Source organism: Dryobates pubescens, chromosome 28 (assembly GCF_014839835.1).
Source record: "Dryobates pubescens isolate bDryPub1 chromosome 28, bDryPub1.pri, whole genome shotgun sequence".
NCBI classification, from domain to species: Eukaryota; Metazoa; Chordata; class Aves; order Piciformes; family Picidae; genus Dryobates; species Dryobates pubescens.
Genome location: NC_071639.1, coordinates 10,179,098 through 10,202,066, shown reverse-complemented (window position 1 = coordinate 10,202,066; position 22,969 = coordinate 10,179,098). Strand labels below are relative to the sequence as shown.

Here is a 22,969-nt window from a genome sequence, read left to right as displayed (position 1 = left end):
TTTCTAACTACAACAAAGTTTTGTGCAGAGGAATTAAAGGAATAATTGATGTGAAGTGTCAGTCATCATCTGGATAGTTGCAATTCAAACACAAAAAGCTCCAAAGCTGGAGACTGTCACATCACCCATGCACACAGATCACATTTAGACTGAAGTCTAAAATCATGCAAAAGTTTACCAGCCTAGAACAAAACCCAGACAATCCTATCCTACCTCCTGGATTAGATCTTTAACCAGTCATGACAGGTAATCCTACACACTCAGGGGATTTCAGTGTATGCTTGAGAAAGAATTCCTCCTTATTGATTCCTGAATTTATTGCAACTACTAGGACAGCAAGACTGAGATCAACTGTGTTTTCATTTCACAGAACATTACTCTATTGAGAAATAGAGAAACTGTAACAAAAATGTCCAGTTTTCCAAGTGTATTTTAAATGTAAATCATCAGTGCTGGCATTAAAAAAGGTGAAAGGTACCAAAATCTGCTTCATAATATATGGGAGAGCACTGCATTGTTTTCTTTAAGAGGTACAGGAAAAATGAACTGATGCAAATTTGTTCAAGTGTTACAATAATTACAGTTAATGCAAGATAACTTTTGGTCTCTCTTTCCTAACATACTCCTGCTTTGAAAAGATTCTAAGAAAATTGCTGGTTTTAAAGCAAAACAGTATGTTTGGACAAATCTGGATAACAATTTTGTTGCTTTGACTTTGGTGAGATGCAGGCGAATCTTGCTTCAGAATTGAGTTTTTAACTCGAGGTATAAGGAAATCAGGCAGAATTTCCTATCACCACATCCTTACCTTTTTACCATTGCAGGATTGTAAAGATAAATCTTCATAAACTGTCTCTCCTTTTCATGGTAACCATAAAAAGGCCTGGAGAAGAACAAATAAAAGCAAGTCAGATATTCTGTGGCATTTAGTCAACCATGTTTTACTATAAAGAGTATTAAAATAAACGGGGGGAAAAAAAAGTCAGAAGATAAGCTGCCTATTCAGGACAATGAAAATTCCCACGTCAGACCAAAGGGGAGCACTGCATTACTATATAGAGCTGAAAAAGAACAGACCCTTTGCATGGCAAAGTGTCTAAAAAAATAAGAATGAGAAAGCATTTTGAGCTCAACACTGTTTCTCACACCATCATAACAGCACTTTTAATACATTTACTCGTGCTGGATTGCTTCAAAAACAGCATTCAGCCTTCCTGATAAATGGTGTAACAAGTCCTTAGGGACATCAATTCTGCAGGTCAGGTGTAAATGAGTGAATACTGGATGTGGAATATAAATAACCAAACAAGGAGAATAGCTTGAAAGACTGAAGAGCTGCCCCTTTTCAGTGATTACTAATCATCTTGTGCACTAAATGAGGCATGAATCCTGAAGAAAATAGGATTTGAGAATGCAATTAAAGAATACATAGCATAATTAATATGTCAAGACTAAACTGAGGTTGAACAGGCAGCATTAATTCTGGTATTACTTGACTGAATTACTGACTTTTCAGCATCTAGAATTCTAATCTAATCTAACATGCTTGTAAAACAGCATGTTAAGGAAACAGGCCATAATTCAGCACATTGAGTACATGCAAGCAGTCTACAGCTTGCAGTAATCACAACCAACGTGAGCAGAAATTCAGGAAAACATGCACATAAATGTTGCCTTGACAAAATAAAAACTCTTTACCAAAAAGATTATTGAAAACATGCAACTGGGATGCTTACCTGCTAAGTGAAAAAACATGAAGTTCAGTAGTAATAGGGATTTCAGTTCTAAATTAATTGCAAACCCTGCAGAGCTGCATGCATGATTTCAGCATCAGCGCTGCTAGCCTTAGTATGGTTCAATATGCACACATTTAATAGCTCCAAAAGCTAGACAGAATTGTTTGAACTAAGTTTATGATGTTAAAACTGAGCTAAACTGAAACAAACAAACTGAAAGCTGTTAAGCTCCAAAGAAGGAGATCAGACTTGTACAGTGAATCAAACTGTCCTTATAGAGACAGTTTAAACCTAATGACAGGTTATGTACATTGGGTTATAAAGACTCATGCTGCAGGCATGTAAATTAAAAGCTACTTTAAAAAGTAACAATTCAGCACTGACATGGCAGCAGGGAGAGCAAGAGTGACAACACTTTAAAGGTTAGATGTGAACACCTATGTTAACTTCACAATGCACAAGGCCAGCATATCGTGCCTCTTTTTTATTCCTAGACCTCCACTGTGTTTGGAAACTAATGCAACAAAAATCTTATGTTAAATTTACACAGGTTTAGCAAACAACTTTATTACAGAACAATCTCCAAGATAATCTCCAAGATTTAAAGAAAAATAGAGGTTTCTCACCATGGAGACACTGGTGTTTTACCCTCCCTGTTACTGTATAAACAGATCAGAAATTTCTGACCAGAAGTGAAGTTATTGCAGCCACTTTCCTAGCAGTGTCTAGAAAATATCACTAAAGCTGGCTGGAAACAGAAAGAATATCTTCCTAAACTTAACAGTTAGAAAGAATCTATTTCAAAAGTGCAAGAAAAAGCCCTAACTTTTTAAAGATAGTGCTGTACAGTACTGAAAATGAGCATCTACATTGTTTCCAAGATGAAACATTCAATGCACATACAGACTAACGGTGTTCCTCCAGGACAGCTTCCCATCATTCACTATGATTTGAACATATTTTTCAGTCCTTAGTTATGCAAGTTAAATAAAAATTGATTAAGAGTAGCCTTAATACATTAACATTCAGTAATAGCATATAGGTCCAGCAGTAGCAGAAAGCTACAGCAAATAAAACACAACAGTCACCTTGACAGATAAATAAATTAGTTTTAAAAGCCTCCACTTTGTAGCCTGTGCTGCTGGGAGAATGAGATGGATAAACATCATCTGGGACACCTCACACTAGATCAGGCTGGAAAGTTCTGCTGTAACAGCAGAAGCAGAAAAAGCCAAGAGGAACAGATTTGGAAAAATGATTAGGATCCAAGCTTAGGAAAGAATGGTTGTGTCAAGGGTTTGGGGGGAAAAGCATTGATTATGTTGAAAGGAAAGCAAGTGAGAAGTTATTTAGTAGCTGTTCAGGCAAAAGCATTTCCAACTAACAAAAAAAATATCTGAGTGAGTCATACTTACATTCCAGATACTAATGACACTTTGAAAACATGCTGAACATTAGAAGATGGGTTGCCTAAAGCCACATTAAGTGCTCTGTCAATGCTGAACGCCACTTGACGGAGATAGTATTCTGGACGCTGTCCAAAACCATCATATGGTACATAGAGGTAAGGGAAGATACCGTGGAGGTGGAGACAAGTCTTCTGACCTAAAAAGAAAAGGTAAACACTTACTTTCTAATGATTTACTTTCAGGATATTTGCAGGCTCTGCAGACAGGAGGATAAACTTATGAAACAAGTTCAGGGGCATTTCAAACAGAAGGTACTGATTTAGGGCAGTTCTCACATTTGATTCATTGACAAAAGCAACACAGAACAAATGTGGTTACATGACATACACAGCATTACTCCTGGGTAACAGCAGGATTTGCAAGTCATCAGTTTTTTGTCATAATATCACATTCAGTGCTGGATGGTTAATGGCTTCTCAGCCTTTGTGAAAACTTTGCAACATCAAAGCCTTCTCATTCCTCACTGGGATGAACGCACAACCTCTCAGAAATCAAAAAGAACATTCAGAGCATCCACAAGACCCTTCAATATTCTACTTAAGACCTCATTTGGGATATGGAAAAAAAACCAGGTGGTTTTCAGCTTTTTAAAACTGGACTGCAGATTGCTACCACGCTTATTTCCCAGCATTAGCTTTCACAAGTCTGCAATGACTAGAGAACGAAAGAACACACCATGAAAACCATTCTGCTAGACCATGGCTTGAGCTTCTGCTTCAGACAAGGCACCCTGATGTGGACTGGGGTGTCTCAAACCTACTATGCATCTTAGGGTTTAGTGTGCGTTCTCTGTTCTTTCTTTGACACAATACAACAGAACTTACAACAGAACTTGCATTCACCGCTTAAACTAACATTAGATCATGCTGGCCACCCTTCTAGCCCCCCAAATCTCTCATGACTTCTCACTGGTCAATGAAAAAGTTTCATAGAAAGCCACTCTAAGTGCATGTTGCTGATTAACCCCCACTGCACCCTAATGAAGGGCAAAGCAATCATCTTGCATTGTTTGGATAAACTCCCTGTATGAAGAGAGCAAAACAGTAAGACAGCGCTTTCATTGACCAGGAAATAGAGGCAACATGACTTCACTGAAAGACCAATGAAATGACTTCCAGAAGTCCACTCTGTCTCCCAACAGATGGGCCTTGCCTGAACAACTCAGACTCTTTGGTACCCTTATCAGTGCAACACTGTTGGCCACCCAGTGATGTGAGCTCTAAGTCCTTTAAAGCACAGCAAGAGCAGAGTTTCAGAATTGGGACTGCCTGCAGATGTTTACACCTGTGGAATGCATGCTTTCAAATACTATAAACAACAGTTGGGGTTTTTTTATACCAAGGCTCAGATGTATTCTTCTTTCTTCAAATATTTATCAGACCTTCATCTAACATCTAGGAATGAGAGAGATTGCTCAAAGGATCGGGGTACAAGTCTATGTTCCAAGGAGAATTTCATTCTTCCTATAAATCACCTCCATCAAGTCTCTTCAACAATGTTTAAATGTAAACTATATGCATATTCATAATGTTGGGGTCATCATTTATGATGAATTCTGCCCATGCTTTTAAACTATTTCAGGAGAAGAAATTTCTCACTTAGATATTATGTACTTCAAATATATTTTACATTTACATTTTCCTTGAGAAAGAAGGGAAACTAAAGAAAAGGAAACTATGAAGTAGAGGGGATTTTTTTAATGGCAAAGTAAAGAACAGTAAGTGCATTATATGGCAGGAAAACCTCTACCCCTCTAATGCAGGAGAAGTCATTTATTGGTAGCACATGAGTCGAGAGAATATCGATCCCTGCAGTAGCAGCAGGCCATTTATTTTCAGTACTGAGTCTACCACCAAATCTGAGTGTTTCATTATGGGTGTACTTGACTCATTCTGAAATAAAGGATATTTTCCCCTGCTCCAATATAATTAACAGAAATTCAACACTTGTTTATGCCTCTACAGCTTCTGTATTCAATTGATTGGTATATTTTTGTTTTGTTTAACCTATTGGAGCTACAGATGAAAAATTTCTGGCAAATACATAGGTCTGTCCCCCAGGAATTTCATACAGTCAAGGGTTTGCTCCCTGTAACCTGTCAGTCAAAATCAGTTCTGCATTTACTGTTTTCTTTTCTTTCCTTTTTATACAAATAGCTGTGAACTCCTGCTCTTTTTGCTAACACTTTAAAAACCACTTTGCTTTAATGGTTGCCAAACTCTTCTGATTTATAGTTCATTTCTGTTCCTCCAGAAAACAAATCTGCGAAGCACAGGAATAAATAGAATAAAGGAGGCAGTATAAACTTATTGGACTTGGATTCAAGTTCAAGTTATGCAAGACAATTAATTCTTTTATACAACAATTAATGCTTTTATAGCTAGCACCTGATTAACAATTCTTGCTGAACTGAAATGATATTTTACTGTTGAATAGAAGTACAGCTATGAAGAAGGCTTACTTCTATTTCATTCTGTCTCCTTCTCTTGCACTCTGTGTGCAAAAAACCCATGAAAAAGACTACAGCTTTCAAGAGACCAAAGAGTCAAATTACCACCTAACTCCAGGGAAATCTTATAAAACATACACACTGAGCTGCTTTTCATTTTCCATTCTGCCAAGAAAGCAAACAAGCTACTGTTGATCTAAGACTCCTATTAGGCCAGCAGCTGTCAAGTTACATGGCTTTATACAGCTACTCACTTTGATCTTTGGTAGTACTGACTCATTTACCATGATACTTGGTTATACTGCTATTTTTATTTACAATCCTTATTACTACAAGTCTTACCCTGCTAGTGTTAAGGACAGATTTATTTTGCTTCCATTATTTAAGTAAAAGGAACAAATTGCTATTATCTACAGCCAGCACCAAGCAAAAATAATTGAATCCATAGTGGAGACTGTAGGAAAAATATACCTCTTCTCCCAGGCAACCAGCACCAGAACAAGAAGACACAGTCTCAAGCTGCACCAGGGCAAGTTTAGGCTGGAGGAGAAAGTTCTTCACAGAAAGAGTTGTTGGCCATTGGAATGTGCTGCCCAGGGAGGTGGTGGAGTCACCATCCCTGGAGGTGTTCAAGAGGGGACTGGACACAGCACTTGAAGCCATGCTTTAGTTAGTCATGAGGTGTTGGGTGATAGGTTGAACTTGATGATCTCGGGGATCTTTTCCAACCTTGTTGATTCTGTGATTCTGTGAAAATATACCTCATGAAATGTACTGTTATGCAGCCAAACTAGAGCTAGGAAAGTTGCAAAACAATTTAAAAGTATATGACTCCTGAAATAAAGGAGACCAAAGAAGTTAAGCACCTCAAATATCAAAGATGAGCTGCATGTAAAACATTCTTCAGAAGCTTAGTGACCTGTGAGTTATGAGAGATGGCAACAGTATTTTATTCTTTCCTTAGAAGGAACAAGTAGGCACAGAAGATGAGGTCTAAACACCCGTATACAAAATAGACCGTATAAAAAATGCTGTTCTTGCTTCCTCTGTTGACAGATTACTCACCTAAGCAGCTGGACACTATCCACAATATTTCTTGAATGAGTATCAAAAATTGTGTGAACCAAAGTGAACCAAAACACATGAAGGTGGAAAATGCAGCTGACCCCAGCTACAGATTCTAGCTGTCACACCATGCTTTTGGCATGCACAGGCTGGTGACACAGGCTAAGCTGCTCTTCCAGTAAGAAAAGCTCCCACATGAATCCAACAGATGCAGACTATATTGGACCACACTGATCAAAGCATGGTCAAACAGTGAAGAATATATTTACTAGTCCCAAACAAACTAATGGTAAGTACTTTGCCACATCCTGAAAAGGACAAAACAGTAGGTCAGTAATAAAAAAGGGGAGTGAGCAGTGACACAGCCTTTGGTTTCCATTTCCTTCTGTTTGTTTTCCCTTCCCCTGTTTTTCAAGCAGTGCAAACTAGTTCTATGAATACTTCTTGACATTTTTTTGGTGTTGCTTTTGCACAAAGATCTCCCACTTGCAGGTAACTGTTGTGTTAACCTACTCCTCTAGCTTGAGGACATGCTACACAGAAACAAGCACTGATCTGAGGATACCCATAAACTCATTCATGACACTTGCTACTCCTTATCACACATACCCTTTAATGTCATTAAAGATGATATGAACATCTTTTATGTTCTAAATGTATCATTTTTGGACAAGCAGGGAGTACTTAGGGAGTACCTCCTTGCTTTAGACACCTTCTAAATTCCTCTCTAAGCTTTGGAAAGGGCTAGAAGATATGCAACAGTAATACATTGGAACAGAACTTCACAACACAGAAAATAAACTGTGTTCTTAACATCTCACTGACTTTGTGTTCAGGATTTACACGGCATGCTTTTGGCAGAGAAGGGCAGTAGCGGTGGCTGCTGTGGGAAAAGGCTGGGGCTGCCCTCTGAGAGACACAGCCGGCTCCAACAGACCCACCACAGAGCGCAGCTGAGCTCTTCAGCCAAGCTGGGGGCACGCCTGGGAAACCGCTTAAGAAAGGGAACACCAAAGTCAGAGAAAAGAGGAGGAGGGGAAACAGCTCCATGGCAGAGTAGCTAGCCCTCCCCTGCAGCTCATGGAAGAGCCTACAGTGGAGCAGATATTCCCTGCAGCCCGTGGAGGATCCCCCAGCAGAGCACAAGGATATTCCTGAAGGAACTGCAGCTCATGGGGAGCAGAGGAGGAGAAGGATGTGAGGTGGAAGGAGCGGCTGAGAGATTTTCTTATGTACTGACTGCAACCCCTCTGTCATCCTTCATGTAACCTTGCAGGGTAGGGGTAGGGTACGTGGTTTGGGGAGTCTGGAGTGAAGGGATGAAGCTGAACCTGGGAGAGGGGAAGAAAAAGTGTGTTGTTTCAATTTTTTGAGCTTCTCATGATCTGAATCGATTGTAATTGGCAATAAATCAGTTTTCTCTAAGTAGAATTTCTTTTGCCTACGATAGTAATTGGCAAACAATTTCCCTGTTGTTATCTTAAGCTATTGCTTTACTGGTTCTGGTTTTCCTATTTTACCCCCCTGCCTTACAAGATGGGGTGGGGGGTGTGGTGCAGGTAAACAGCTGGGTGGGAAATTTGTCTCAGCCATGTCTTAACCCAGCACACAACGCTTAGCAGGAACCATCCCTCCAGATCCTACAAACGATTTCAAAAGGTTTGGAAAAGGTAACAAAGTAAAACAGATCTTAGCAGACCAACACTTGCCACTTGGTGATCTACCCCCACCAGAAGGTTTCTCTTACAGTGTTGCAGCTCCAAGTCTGTTTTAAACACTGAGAGTAGAAGGTACAGCCTACACACAGTAACTTCATAAAACCCAACACCACAGCCCCCATCTCTGAAGTAATAAAACATTTCAATGCAATGTTAACACATTTACCCACAAACTTGCCATGAATTATTTACAATACCATAACTTACATTAAATAATTTAATGGTATAAATACTGACCACTAGTTCTATCAATACAGTAACTGAAAATGTGGGAGACAGGTTTGTTGTAAAGGATAATGCTATCTAAAAACCTATCAGTGAAAGATGTGCCTGCTCCTGAGCCTTCCAAGAAAGGCTATGCACAGAGGTGCAGAATTTAAGACATTTGCAAGTGGGGGAAAAAGAAAGCAGCAAGGGTGCCAAAATGCTTTAAAAAAAAGATGCTATAAATTGAGATAGTACATACCTCACATCCTTATTCCAGATTTTCTTCCTAAGGATTCTCATGATAGGACCCTTCAATCAGCTACACAAGGGAAATGATTTTCAGCTGATATAGCAGCCTTCGGTTTGCTATGGACTAAACCAAATAAATTCAGTTCTCTAGAGCTGTTTATAGAGGCAGCAGCTCCACAGATGATTTACAGAAGCTGTGTTCTTGAAGGCTGGTGGTCTGAACCCTGATTCATCTAACAAAATTGTAAATCCCAGGCAACTCTATCGTTTGCATCACACATGAACAAGAAGAAACCTCACCACTGCCATTTTCCTCAGATAATTTTTAATTTCATCCCTCCAGTTTAACAGTTGTTCAATAATACTTCAACAGCCATTCAGCATTAACCCTTGAGAGGTACTGTGCAAGTTCAAGAACAACCATTTCAAACAGCAGAAGCAAGAGCAGCGTTAGGAAAATCTAACTCAGATTACAGCATGCTTCGGTATTTTTTTGTTCTGAGGGAAGATGTTTGCCTCCTTCACACTACAATAGCGAGGCACACAGCAATCAGTGCTCCAGCACTGCTATTGCACTATTTCAATCCTGTTTGCCAAAATACTAGATAGCCTATTTGTCAAAAGGCATGGGAGAGTAAGAATCTTAGATGAGAAAAAAGAGTCTTTGAAACCAAAAGTGAATGAAGCTAGCTTCTTTTCAGACACAGTCTTTTCCCACAGATTTATCCACAGTATTTCCAAAGAATTTATATTTTAGCTTTTTAAAACACTTCAGCTTTGTATATTTTTTTTGGTCTCCTACTGTGAATATAGTCTCCAGATCTCTGCCACACCCTCAGATACGGTTACTAACAAGCAGGCTTTTGCTCCCAGTCCAGGTAAACGAAGACCTTAGCATCCACTGAAGTCAATAGATGCTAAATGCAGGCACAGCATCTGTCACCCTTCAAATGTGATCTTTTTATGCCTTCTTCTGTTCTTTTATATATCACAAAATATGTAAATGAATGCTCTTTCAGTAATACAGCTGGTGTTACTATTCTGTTCGGCACATTTTGCAACAGTATTAAGTATTTTACTTCCTATTTCAGTTTCTTTTGTGACACGCTACTTCACTTCCTCATCTTGAATTAGGCATCCATCCATCTCATCTTCACTAAAGTCTGCTGTCTCTTGGCAGCACTTGGAAGTGTTTCATGGCTTTTTGCCTGCTCTAGCCTTTCTTTCTGCAAAGAATGCCCAGTCTTTGTAGCACTCTTATCTTAGGCTTGTTACAGTCACTAATTGATAACACACACACTGTTCTGGTTCTTCACACAATCAGAACTGCAAGATCCTTTTCTGTCTCAGTGCTGCAGAAAAAAAATAGTAAATTAAACATTTGAGCACTTTACAGAAGCATGTATCCATAGACTGCTTGCCTTGTGCAGATCATTTCTTGTGGTTGCCTTGTACTTACTCAATAACCTTCAGAGTGGCTACAGAAACTGACTGGATGCTTCACTTCCAAAGACGAGGTGTCTGTCACAATGCCTGCATTCTTTAAGAAGTGTTTTCAAGTGTTACTCAGAGTATTTGTCACTGCTGTAATACCATCCAGGCCAGATAGCCCTATTTTACAGGGTCATCTCACTGGCTACTAAATTTTAAATTGTTGAAAGCCTGTGCACAGCACAACTCTAATTGACCACCTTTCTGCACTGAAAACAAAAGCTCTCCCTCATATATAATTAAAAAGAACAAGAGGAGAAAAAAAACCAGCTAGCAATCTATCTTACAAGCTAACCCAACAAATGCTCTGAGGGACTACTTAATACCAGTCCTCCCCTCCGCCTTGCTCTGTTCAGATCTGAATCCTCTCTACCCCCACTTGGCCCTTTTCCCAAACCAATGACAGCAGTATGTTCTAACACTTTTTAACCACCCTAGCCCAAGAAAGCATTCCTCACATTTGACCTTGAAATTCTAAGATCAAGACTAGAACGTTATTAAAAGTGACAGGAATGTGACAAACTCCTCCTAGCTCTGATGAGTTGTCAAAAAAGATGTTTAATTTTCACTACCAGTCCACAGCTTTTTCCAAAATGTACAAAGATCCAAGCCAATTGACAGTAAGACACTGAATAATGAAGAGCTTGAGATAGCTAAAAACTGGATGTGTTCAAGCTGCAAGCATCCATTTATTAAAGTTCCTGGTGGCTGGTAAGTCATAAAACTTCTACAGGAAACAGTAACATATTACCAGGAAATACAGAACTAAGCAACCATGAATTACCATTAGAAAACCTGACATAGAAAGACCATTCTTCAGAAAAAGCAATTCAGCTGCAGAGACAAAATCAGATGAAAACCAAGCTGTCTAGGTCATCTGATCTTTCTCCCATCCTCCATTTCTCTTTTGAGACTGCACAACAAGACTTAGGACATCTGCACTAGGAACTGAGCTGGAACATTGACCTGGCTAAAACTTCTTCCTGCAAAAGAGATTACCCTTCCAATGTGTTCCCCAAGTTCACCATAACTGCATTTTACTGTGCCAGCACACATGGAGGAAAAGCTGCGCAGGGCAGTTGTGTGCAGCTCTTGCTTCGTACAGCACCGATGTTGGCTAATAGAACACACAGCGCTCAAAACCATAACCTAAGTGTTCCCTACTCTGAAAGAAAGGGAAACCAATCCTGTGCTGACACATTCTTACGAGTGGGAAGGAACAGTTAGTCAGGATGCACACCCATATAGCTTTCACATTGTGTCCCCTCCACGATTTTACCAAAGGGAGATAAAAAGCAGTATTCTCTGCAAATACAATGAAATACTAGAATGCCAGTTAACTAACTGCCATAAAATATTCGAGCAAGCAGTCTTTGTTGAGGTCAGCCTTTCATTAGCTATTGACAGAAAACTCTTAAAAGCATTTCAAGTGGTTTTAAAGACAGTAACAATCTCTAGATGTTCCTTACTTTTAAAGCAAGCTGGCCAGCCAGTGTTTTACAATGGTTTTGGCAAACTAGATTGACAAAGCAAGTTGCAAAGCCCAATAAAAAAGAAAGGAATTTGTTCTACATTTTCAAGACAGAGCTCCTATTATTCTTATCACTTGTAAACAACATGACTGGAGCTCCATGTGGAGAAAAAACACTAATTAAACCAGAGTGTAAAGTAAATTGTTTCTAAAAGCAGAGCAATTACATCAACATTCATGTAACTGGATCACAGTTAGGACAGTGGCTATTAAATGGGGAAACTCACATTTCTGCCTTTTTTTGTGTCTGGTTTCAAAGGGGTTTTGTTCATAATCAAGACATGTAACAGCAAAGCTTCCACTCCTTGGCAGCTATTTATCGGACAACACAGACAGAATAAATACACAAAGTGAAATTACATCTTTGCTTTAAGGCTGTAAGATCACAATATTCCAAGCATGAACAAAACCAGTAGAATTTCAGGTGTGCCACTTTCAGACAGAATTACTTAACACCTGCTGGTCAGAAGCCAGCCGTGACTCCTGAACTGATTAAAACAACATTGAGGGAATGCAAACACAACAAAGTGTCATACAGAATAAGAATTAAACACATTTCCCCCCCCAAGTGAACCAGTGCCAGCTTTGGTAATGTCCTTCATAAATCAAGACCTATATAATTAAAACAAACATGCATGAAATCTCTCAAAGAAATCACAGCACAAAAGAATTGGCTCAGCTCACCAATACCTGCACAAATGAAGCAGTGCTTCCCCAGGGACAGTACAGCACACTTTTTAGTCAGCGTCAGGATTTATCAAACCCCTTCACAAAAGTGAAACAAAAGCAATCTGATTGTAATTCCTCCAACAGAGGATTCAAGACACCTCCACCATGAGCTGTAGGCAGGCATGCAAAAGAATGCCAGTGCACTTAAACACTCAGAAAAACAGTCAGATGCTCATTAAGAAAACTTTTAAGAAGTACTGATGATAGCAATCAACACTGTGGCCTGCCATGTGACCAGGCTTACATTTTTGCTCCAGAGAAATTTGAGGTTAACCAACTAATAATTAACATCTGCACTCAACTGGAAGACATATAGCTCTAGGGATGTGTATTACAAAACATGCTATTTTCTAAAGTCTCTTTATTCTAGTTAGGGGGGAAAAAAAAACCCTCACCATTCTAATTGGCAGCTCCTTGCTTATAAAAAAATCGTGCAGACAAGCCTCTAGTGTACATGATAAACATGCATAAACATCACTTTTGGGGTTTTTTTCCTTTCTACTGGAAACACATCTAATAAAGGATTGTCTAACTTCAGCTGGAGCTAATACAGCCCAAGTAATTTTTAAAACTTTCCTAGTCCCAAGGCAATTATTTGAGCAAAAGCAGAATCTTGCAAAAATGAGCAGACACAAGACATAAACCCCACTCTTCATGCAGTTATCACACCATGTATAAACAACAGGATCTGCCTAGTGACCTACCTGCTGGTTTAGGGCCCATGCACCCTGTGATGCTCTTTATTTGCAATTCCCTATCTTGGCTCAATTCACTATGTGTACTTGAATCCAAAACTTGCATTATATACTTTATGCTACTGTTCCCTCCATAAAGATGTTTCTGCACTGGTTGTCCCCTGGGAAAAAAGGAGTCCATTTATTTTCACGTGTTTAATTGTCAACAGAACTGTGCTGTTTATATGAATTTAACAGTGAAACAAGTCTCCTGCCACTATGGGAAAAAAGAAGAGAGGTGTTGAGAGAGAACCATAAAAAATATAGAAGCTGCTTACTCTTTATGCTCTGAGCTACACTGTACTGGCATCTTCTCTCAGGTCACAAGCAGTGACCTGCACATGCTGAATTATTAATTAGATGCACTTCTAGGGACAAGACCATCTCAAAAACTGATTCCTTCAACTAAAGTTTACTCAAATTGTACATTCAATATCTGCTTTTGGAAGATAATGCAGGCTTCCCCCCTCTGTGACAGTAATCCCAACCCTGATTACCCAAAAACATTTCCTAGAAAAGTTACATTAGCTTCAAATTCTGGTTCCACTGTGACAGTGCCTACAGTGACACCAGGTAATGACATAGTACTGACTGCTCAAGTGCTTTGAAAGTACAGCATGATGTTTTGCCTGTCATTCCTGGAAGCATGAGCACATGGCACAAGTTAGAGCAGGTTGAACTAGCACATAAATTTACAGCATATCAGCTGCTCCTGCCATGACAGTTTGCAAAGCTGTTACTACAGGGTAACACCATCAGAGTGGTGCTGCAAAGTTACTGAGCTCTCTCATGAGCTCCACGATACAGATCTTGGGCTCAGCTGTTTACATATAGCTCAGATCAGCACAAGCCAATTGCTCCAAGGTAATGCAAGGAGTCAAATGGGGAACTGGAACTCCTATCTTTCTACCTCAGGAGCCTATGGTTAGTACTCCACATTAGTGAAACTCACCTAGAAGCAGCACTTACCACCCAGGGCAACCCTGCACTGATGCATCATGCTGATACCACGGATCTACAATTAATAGTTTGGGTTTGGGGTTTTTTTTGTAAGTGTATGGGGCAAGATTTGGCCAATTTATCCTCATTCCAGGATATTACAGACCTAGAAGTTAACCTGGCCATCCAGTAGCTCATATGACAAAAGCAGTCATTCTAGAAAGATTCATGTCTAGCTTCAGGAGAGGAGGAGGCTACCACTTCCCTTTTACAGGCAAAATCCCTTAAAACTCCCCTCTCTAAAAACTCCTCTTTGCTTTAAATATTTGTTTGAGCTGTTGTTTGAATTTGACTAGCTTAAATTGAAGGTATTTTTTCCCTTTCATTCTTTTCTTCACTTGACCAGAACTTCCATCACTTCTTCACAAGCTCCTGATACACTCTAACAAAAACAAATGGCAACAACCTCTAGGGGAGGAAAAAACATCTGAGCTCTCTTCTGAGCCTTCTACATCTTTTCAGCATAATTCCAAATACACTGGTGCAGTAGTAGGACACACTGCTTGTCACATCTGTTTCACAAATGCTACCTTCAATCTTCTCAGCATTCTATTATTAATGTAACCAAACATGACATTAGCTCTTTCAGCACCACGGTGATACTCAAGTCAGCTGCTGGTCTGCAATGACCCAAAATTCTTTACACAGTCATTGTTTTCCACACAGTGGACAGTGCTTATGTTATTTATTCTTACAGGCAATATCCCACTTTGAATACTCAAACTCTATCAAGTGATTTACAGACCTGATTCACTATTTCTGCAATTCTCTGGCTCCTTTGCCTTGCATCGACATTATACATCATTGGTACAAATGAATCACACGGACAACGTGCACTGAAATTGTTGATTACAAACATTATAACCAGGAGCTTCTCCTCGGAAATATTTATAATCCTGCAAGGGATGAAAACCCCAAAGTTATTTAACTTTTCTAAAAACTTAAAAACTCCATACTTCACCTCTTACTCTGCAACCACATAATTCAAATCAAGTGAACGCGGAGAGTATCAGGTGACATGTTCCATGTTAGCAGAAAACATCTACCTTGAATTTGGTACATTGCAGTGAGTACTGAAAAACACCCACAACAAAAAAAAAAACCCCACCAAGCAGCTGCTCTGTGCCCTCTACTCTCAATAAATTACTTTCATTAGTTTTATTACAGTTTGAATGAATATTGTTGTGCACCAGGCCAGAAGGAGCTAGCATGCTTACACTTCATGGCACATGGCTAAAGCACAATAAAGCTGCAATAAAACACACAGTAAAAGAATAAAACCATTAAAAACAAATGCATCAATAACAATACCAAAAACATATGGGCAAAAGCATGCAAGAATATTTTTATCATAGAGCTCAAGAATACTCAAAATGAACACAAGATACACTGTGCATTAAAAAACCATCTGTATCTACACGTATTTTAGCATAGATCTATGTATGGCAGTTACAAAATGCAGGTGTGTTCATCCAAAGAAGAGACACTTCAGCTCTTCAGTTGCAATGTTTGCATTCTAAAATTTACCTCCAGGACTAAAAGACCATCATCAAACTCAGACTATTATTTTTAACTTTCTTAGCTTGCAAATCACCAAACCTGACAAATGTAAACCTGCTGGAGGGATATTCTGCATGCTAAGCAAGCCATTAAATACCAACAATCAAAACTAACTCAATCTGAACCATGCAAATCTTACTAAATATTGGCTGTTCGTCTCTGTTCCATGATTGAAGATTTAAACACCTACTGACTTAATAAGTATGTCTCCCCTCAAACTCTGGGAGTTCTTAGATGTCTGCAATGCTTGAGTTCAACAGCTGCAGTATGCAAGCATGCACAGCTTGAGAGCTGCACTGTTAGCACCCAGTTGAAATTGTGGTCCTTTATCAAAATACTTAACTGTCACCCTTATATTTTTAGGGAGGCACAAACTATGCTTCAGTGCTACTCATGAATCGCATTTTGGAAGACTGATTAATGTAAATTAACATATAATCAACCCAGCCCTGAGCCTTAAATCACTGAAATAAGTGTTGGGCAGTACCATCTGATTCTCACAAAATGGATACCAAAAACCCCTCAGCAACTCAGTACCACAAAACTACTCATTTTTGTTTATTTTTCCCCCCCTTCTTCACAGGGTTGCATTAGGAGACAGCCATAAACTCAGATTGTTTCCACTGAGTAACTGTCACACAAATCCTTTCTGTCTGGGGTCATTCAGCCTGGAGATGAGGGTGCTCCAGGGAGACCCTACAGTATATGAAAGGTGGCCTACAGGAAAGGGAGGGACACTATCAGAGAGAGCAGTGATAGGAGGAGGGGTAGTGGTTTCAAACAGAAAGAGGGTAGATTTAAACTACATAGAATGATGAAATTCTTCACTGTGAGGGTGGTGAGGCACTGGAACAGGTTGGTCAGAGGAGCAGTTTCTTCACAAACATCACTCAGTGATTCTGTATCTTCAGTACTGGTTTTGTTCATCCATGTACCTCTAGTTAACTGACTTGAATACATCAAATGTGAAATAAATACCAAGTGTGTCAAGAGCAAAGCACAGACCAGCAGGAACTTCTCACACGGGTGTCTGCTATGTCTTAGTATTAACAGTGGTGCTTATGGACTGGGAAAACAACCTGAAAACCTCACATTCAGAGAAAGTAATAGTAAGTCTTGCCCAACTCCAAAGAGAAAGCAACTATTAAAACCACTATTAAATCCCTGTCTCTAGTCATGCAAGGGACAAGGATTTCCCTTATTTCTAGGAAAAGCAGGAAAGAATTGCCATCAAAACCAGCAAATGACCTTGAGATCTAAAAACACAGGTAAGGGTATTTATATTCTGCCATGTCTTTGGTCAGAGAATCATTCATCAGTGTCAATGAGGTGTTTCTGTAGTGTCCTGTTCTAAAATGAATGCTCCAGCAAATTTTCAATTGTTTGGTAGGAGGTTGTATTAATTTCTTCAGAAAAACACTCTCAGAGGAAAAACAAACCTGTGTTTCTGACTCTTTCATGACAAAGGCAGATTTCTAAGTAAGAATCATTTCCACCCTACGCCTGTAGAAAAACTGCTCCTCTGCCCCTACTGTTGCTATTCATAGAGCTCCAAGCAGCTACTAGTCCAGACCAGATGACTGTAACAAATTCAAGCACTCCTGGCAGAAGGGTGTTTATTATTTTCCAATATGACAGTCTGCCAAGTTTCCCAGTCCAGGTTTTTTTTTTCAAGGAAGAACTGTATGAGCCAAACTGTGTCAGGGACTATCTTTCAAACAATTGTTTCAGAGAGTGGAAGTGCACTAGCACGTATGCAGGCCTGCAGCTGAACATGACTCAAAAACATTAGAAGGCACAGCACTGTCAAAACTTTAATCTTTGGGAAACAAAATGCCATGCTGTGAATCTCTGAAATAATTCACCAGTACAGAATACTCAAAATCCTACCTAAAATGTGATGAAAAAAGCAGGAACTTGAATATAATAAGCTGGAATTGATGAACACAGCCATCTTTAGTACCTCTAAACACATGACCTTTTGATACCACCTTTCGTTTTATGCCTTCTCAATACATATCCTGCAATGTCTGTTTCTACTCTGTTGCTCATTAGTTTAGCTGTACAAAGCTGCACACATTATTAGTGCACAAAGGCTTGTATCTGATGAGGAATTCTTAGAGGCACTGGTGCATATCATTATCTTAAATGATGGTCTTGTGATTAAATCACCTGAAGGCAAGGAAAGGAGGATAATTCCAACTTCAAACCCCTCATGACCTTATAGAAGTCATTCAATCCCTCAGTCTGGATTCTACATCTGTAATACCAAATTAAGAATCACTTTATTTAAAGTATAAATTCACTGACTGCATAGATGGCATTCAGACAGCACTATATATGTAATAAACACTCAAAAAGAAGTCTTTGCAGGAGTAGAATTAAGAGAAAGAAAAGCCAAATGTCTTTGCAAAGGTTCTGCACGTGATACTCAGCGTTCCATCTGAACATAATCTTGAAAGGCCAACTTGAATAAATTATTCTCTTGCAAGAGTTTAATCCAATTTAAAATAACTCCAATTAGCAAAAGCACAAAGTAAAGACCAAACAACAGAGATACTGCTTAAAAGGGCAGTGGTTGGATATGGCAGATCTTTTGATTCATCTTGCTATTATCAGGTGTTCAGATCTTGGTGCACAAAATTCTGTTTAGGATATGAACTGGGGAGTTGTAGGGGATACAAGTTATGACATCATGAAAAACAGCAATCACTTAAAAATTACTGTCATGAAGAACTAAAAACTTAACCTCATATGAAAATTGCAAATTAGATTGTGGGTTCTGCTTATCCTCTCCTACAAATAAGTAACTACTCTAGACACTTATGCATTAGAAAAATGAAACACTCCAATTAGTGTTTCTAAACACAAACATTTGTAGCCTGCTTCTATTAAAAAACTACTCTAAGGCTGCCATGCCTGGAGGTAGCCAAAAATACAGGAAATTGATTTTATAGGAACTGTGACTATTATATACTTTTGAAAAACCAAGTCTTGATGTTATGGAACCAGATTAGCCAGATCATCTACTCACAAACTTCCTTGCACACAGCTGAAGAATTGTCCCTTGAAATTTTAATAATGTCTCAAACATTAAGAAATTGTCTTACAGCAAAGAAAGATCTAATAAACAATGTCCTGCAGAAACGGTGAGTTAATGAAAATTGGAACTTGCGGCAGTTTGGACACTTTAACCCTGTTAACTGGGGCAGCTACTGTTCAATAGCTGGGGATCAAGATATCTGTTAACAGACAAGGACAGAACATAAATATTTGTCTCCTCACTGGAAAAACTGCAATCCATTTCTAAATAATAATTGCAATCATTATCTTCTACTGCGTTTCTCACTCGTTTTCACCTTTCACACAATGGAAATCCTGAGTTTTAATTGCACCCACAATTCCTTTTCATATCAGTTTATTTCATGTTTAGAAAAGATCTCTCCATTTTGATCACATTAGATGTAGGGAACTAACAGTAGAAAATGTCTGATTTTTTAATTTCATTTAAAAACAGATTTCTTAACTGCTTGAGCAAATCTAATACGAAACGACAACAATTCTAACAAATCCTCTTTGGAGTAAAGCCTTTGGCCTATGATTGGGCCAGAGTGGAGATACCACTAAGCCTCAGAAGCAACAATTTTTAGAAGCCTTTTTAAAGCTGAATAGTTCAGCATGCAGCTTGGCAATGGGAGCCAACCATGTCCAGTTACAACTGAGCTTATATTAAAGTATGACTGAAGTTCCTGAATGTAAAAAAAACCACCCAATTCTTGACCTCACTGTGCAACTACAGAAACAGCTGAAGAACAATTTTCACCACAGATGTGGCCTATGCTTTGGGAATTCAGAGATGAACTAACTCACAAAAGCAAGAAACTGCCTCAGATCAGATTTACTTCTGAGTTAGGGATGAGTGTACACAGAAGCTATCTGCCAGAAAAACAGCACTTCATGCAGTTGGCGCCTTATCCTCTTACATGGCTGGCCTCCAATATCAACTTCGACATTTCCTTGTTCTAAATGTTGGCAGCTGCTAGAACATAGGTTGATGAAAAAACACTTTTCTCCTTGTTAAGTATGTAATGTATCATGGTGATGAATTCTGTTGGTCAACTGAAAACTAATCAAAAATAGAAAGAAACCGCAACCCAACAGGTTAAAACCCAGACTGCTTCCTTACAGGCAAAAGCTTATGCTCTTTCCTTTCATTTTCAATCCTTGCAAACAACAATATCAGAGAATATAAAGTCCCTTTGCATTAATAATCACAATACATTGAACACTCAAATTAGAGACTGTTTATTTCAAAGCACTGTGTTCTAAGCAATCATTGTACTCAGATGCTGTAAAGCAGCTGCTGTGCTTTGGAATATGTAATCTGGGTTTCTTTCATACAGTGATTTTTTAAAGACATTGTGTAGAACCACATTTAGTTCTCTCATTTCTTTTAAAATCTAGAGAATACAAGCACTACAAAGAAGAAAGAAAAATTGTGCTTAAAAAAAAATAAATAGTTGAATAGCATTTTATCAATAGTCCTGACTAGACTTTGATGGTTTATTCCTCAGCTGAAACACTGGAAAGAATTGGTGGAGTAACAATTAAGGTCCAGTTCTCTACCACGATGGCAACCACAAAGTACCAGCACTCTTTAAGTTTTGTAGAAAAATCTTCCCAAGAAGTAACTGGGAATGAGACATTTTGGCTGGTAGAAGTGACAATAATCTATTTCAAAGGTATTTTGAACAGACCCCAAAAAGCAAGAACTGGCATCACTTCTCTAGAAATTGACTAGAAGTCATTCCTTTTACACACCATGACACTGTCGCCCTTAATTACAAGAGTCATTTTTAACTGGTTTTTAAACCATCATTCCCAAAACATTTTTATTACCCTAACAAATCCACATCAACAAATGAAAACATACAATTTACAGATCCTGAAGACTTAGATGTACCCTGCTGTTCAGAATACAAGTCCAGCACTAACAGACCATTACATATTTGAAGAAATGAAGAAACCATTTTAATAATGTTTAGAGGGAACAAAGTTGACACTCCTTCGTGGATTCAGATGGAACAGACTTAATTCCCCAAGGTGGTTTTTTTCCTCTTATCTTCACTTGTGTGTCTTCTTGCAATCCTCATGTGAATGTACCACTCCAGTACCAGCAGTGTCTTGTTCTGATGAATCCAAACAGCAGAATTCTTCTGCAGAGTTTCAGAACACACAACTGGTAGGAAATTATCTACCCTCCCTTAGTTCCTCTACAGCATCAATAAGCAGCTCACAAAACACTCTGAAACAGTAAATTTTGAGCTCCAGAACAGTTAAAACTTCAATTACACAGTGCTAACAAAACCCAATTCTTTGAGGACAACACAGAGTCTATCTTCATAAACCAAACCCCAACCTCCCCTGCAAAGACCTCCTCATCTCAGCAGATATATTGCACCAGTCTTTTGCCTTCTTTCCCCCTCCTGACAGCTCTAAGTGAATTCCTAGTGTAAAAGCACTAATGGGTAACTACACTGTGTATTTGTCCAAACATAAGCCAAATTAAATCAGGTGGCTTCAGAAAACAACATTTACACTATGTGATTATTTCTGCATCAAACTCTCAGTCTAAGAAACTCCTGTTCACAAAACAGTCAAAATTAACTAAGTATGAAAGAAAAATGCAAGCTACTGGTTTTGAAAACTCATCAGTGTATCTTAGAGGCATGTACTATATGATCAAGTTTTAAGTTTCAACTGGTGGCTGCTGCAGAGCAGCTGTAAAAACAGCCAAGTTCTCTACTACTCAGTTTTAAACTTTATTTGTGCTTCTCCTGAGCCTTGTATACCAGATTATATATCTTCAGATAACAAAAGCATTTCAATGCAGTCTTGGTCTTCAGGTTTTCTCCTAGGCCAGCTTTTTACTAAAGGTTCTCTGGCCATCTCCACTCTTATCTATTGTTATTTTTCCACCACCATTTTGTCTCCAAAATGCATAAGCTTCAGAGTCTCACCATCAATGTTCTTGCTTTCAAAATACCAAATTCCTGGTCAACTGGGCACTACATGTGAAAAAAGCAATCACTCATCCTTTAAAAATCATAGAATTTAAGCATCCAGTGAAATTCAATGGTTTACTGTGAGTCAGATGACTACAGAAGCCAATTTATTAATAACATTACGACACTGCCTTGCTAGTGGTTTCCAGAAGAGAATGGCATTCCGAGAAAAAGCCAAAGACTAACAACTTGGAAAGAAGAAGATGTTGCTAAGGTTTTCTTTCAACAAATCAACCTTGCACAAAACAAGTAAGGTTTTTATGGAAGCAGCTGAAGAACATGACAAACAAGCAGGCTACAGAAAGCCCATTTACAACTAAGGAAAAGATGATCAGTTGAAGATGTGATCTGTTTCTCACTGTGTTTGGGTTTTGTTCTGTTTTTAAGTCTGCCCCATATGCATCTACATTATGCACCTATCCCACCCTGTCAGCAAAAGATGTATTTTCATATGCATACAGCATAGTGCAGAGTTAAGTATGGCTGGTTTTGGTTTATTTCTACTGATAGATTGTGAAAATGAACACCAGATATTTAGAATTCATTTTATGAATTTTCATTAAAGCAGACAACACAAAATGTGCTTACAGACAGCACAGTGCTCATGAGAATACTGTAGTTCTCCACTACGTCCTATACCTCTCAGTTCTCAGTTGGAGGGACTTTGTTTTCTTTCTCTCTTCTCCCACTGCACAGAGCAATAAACCTCACATAACACCTCATCTACTTCCAGCCACAAGTCTGGAGATAAGAAATTCCAGGGGATGAATCAGGCCCATGAGTCAAAAAAAGTGAAACCAAAAGGGACCAGCCTTAGATAACTGGTCCCTGTTGTGGCAACTCCCACATCAATGTTTTTTGCAGTCCTGGCTCTCAGTACTCTCCTTCCTCCAATCCCCCCCCTCCCCAGCTCACCTCACATGCTCTACATATTCCTTTCCATTCCCATTCTTCCTTTCAACACATC

The 22,969-nt window shown here is 38.9% G+C and overlaps 1 protein-coding gene across 1 annotated transcript in view; it reads right to left on the bottom strand.

Annotated features, from left to right (window-relative positions):
• Positions 1-22,969, bottom strand: part of REV3L (REV3 like, DNA directed polymerase zeta catalytic subunit) — an 86,134-nt gene that overhangs the window by 53,056 nt on the left and 10,109 nt on the right. The window contains exons 2-3 of the mRNA XM_054174083.1: positions 3,152-3,341; positions 809-883 (exon numbers count right to left, since the gene is read on the bottom strand). Coding sequence (XP_054030058.1) covers positions 809-883; positions 3,152-3,341 — 265 coding nt within the window. The remainder of the gene's footprint in view (positions 1-808; positions 884-3,151; positions 3,342-22,969) is intronic.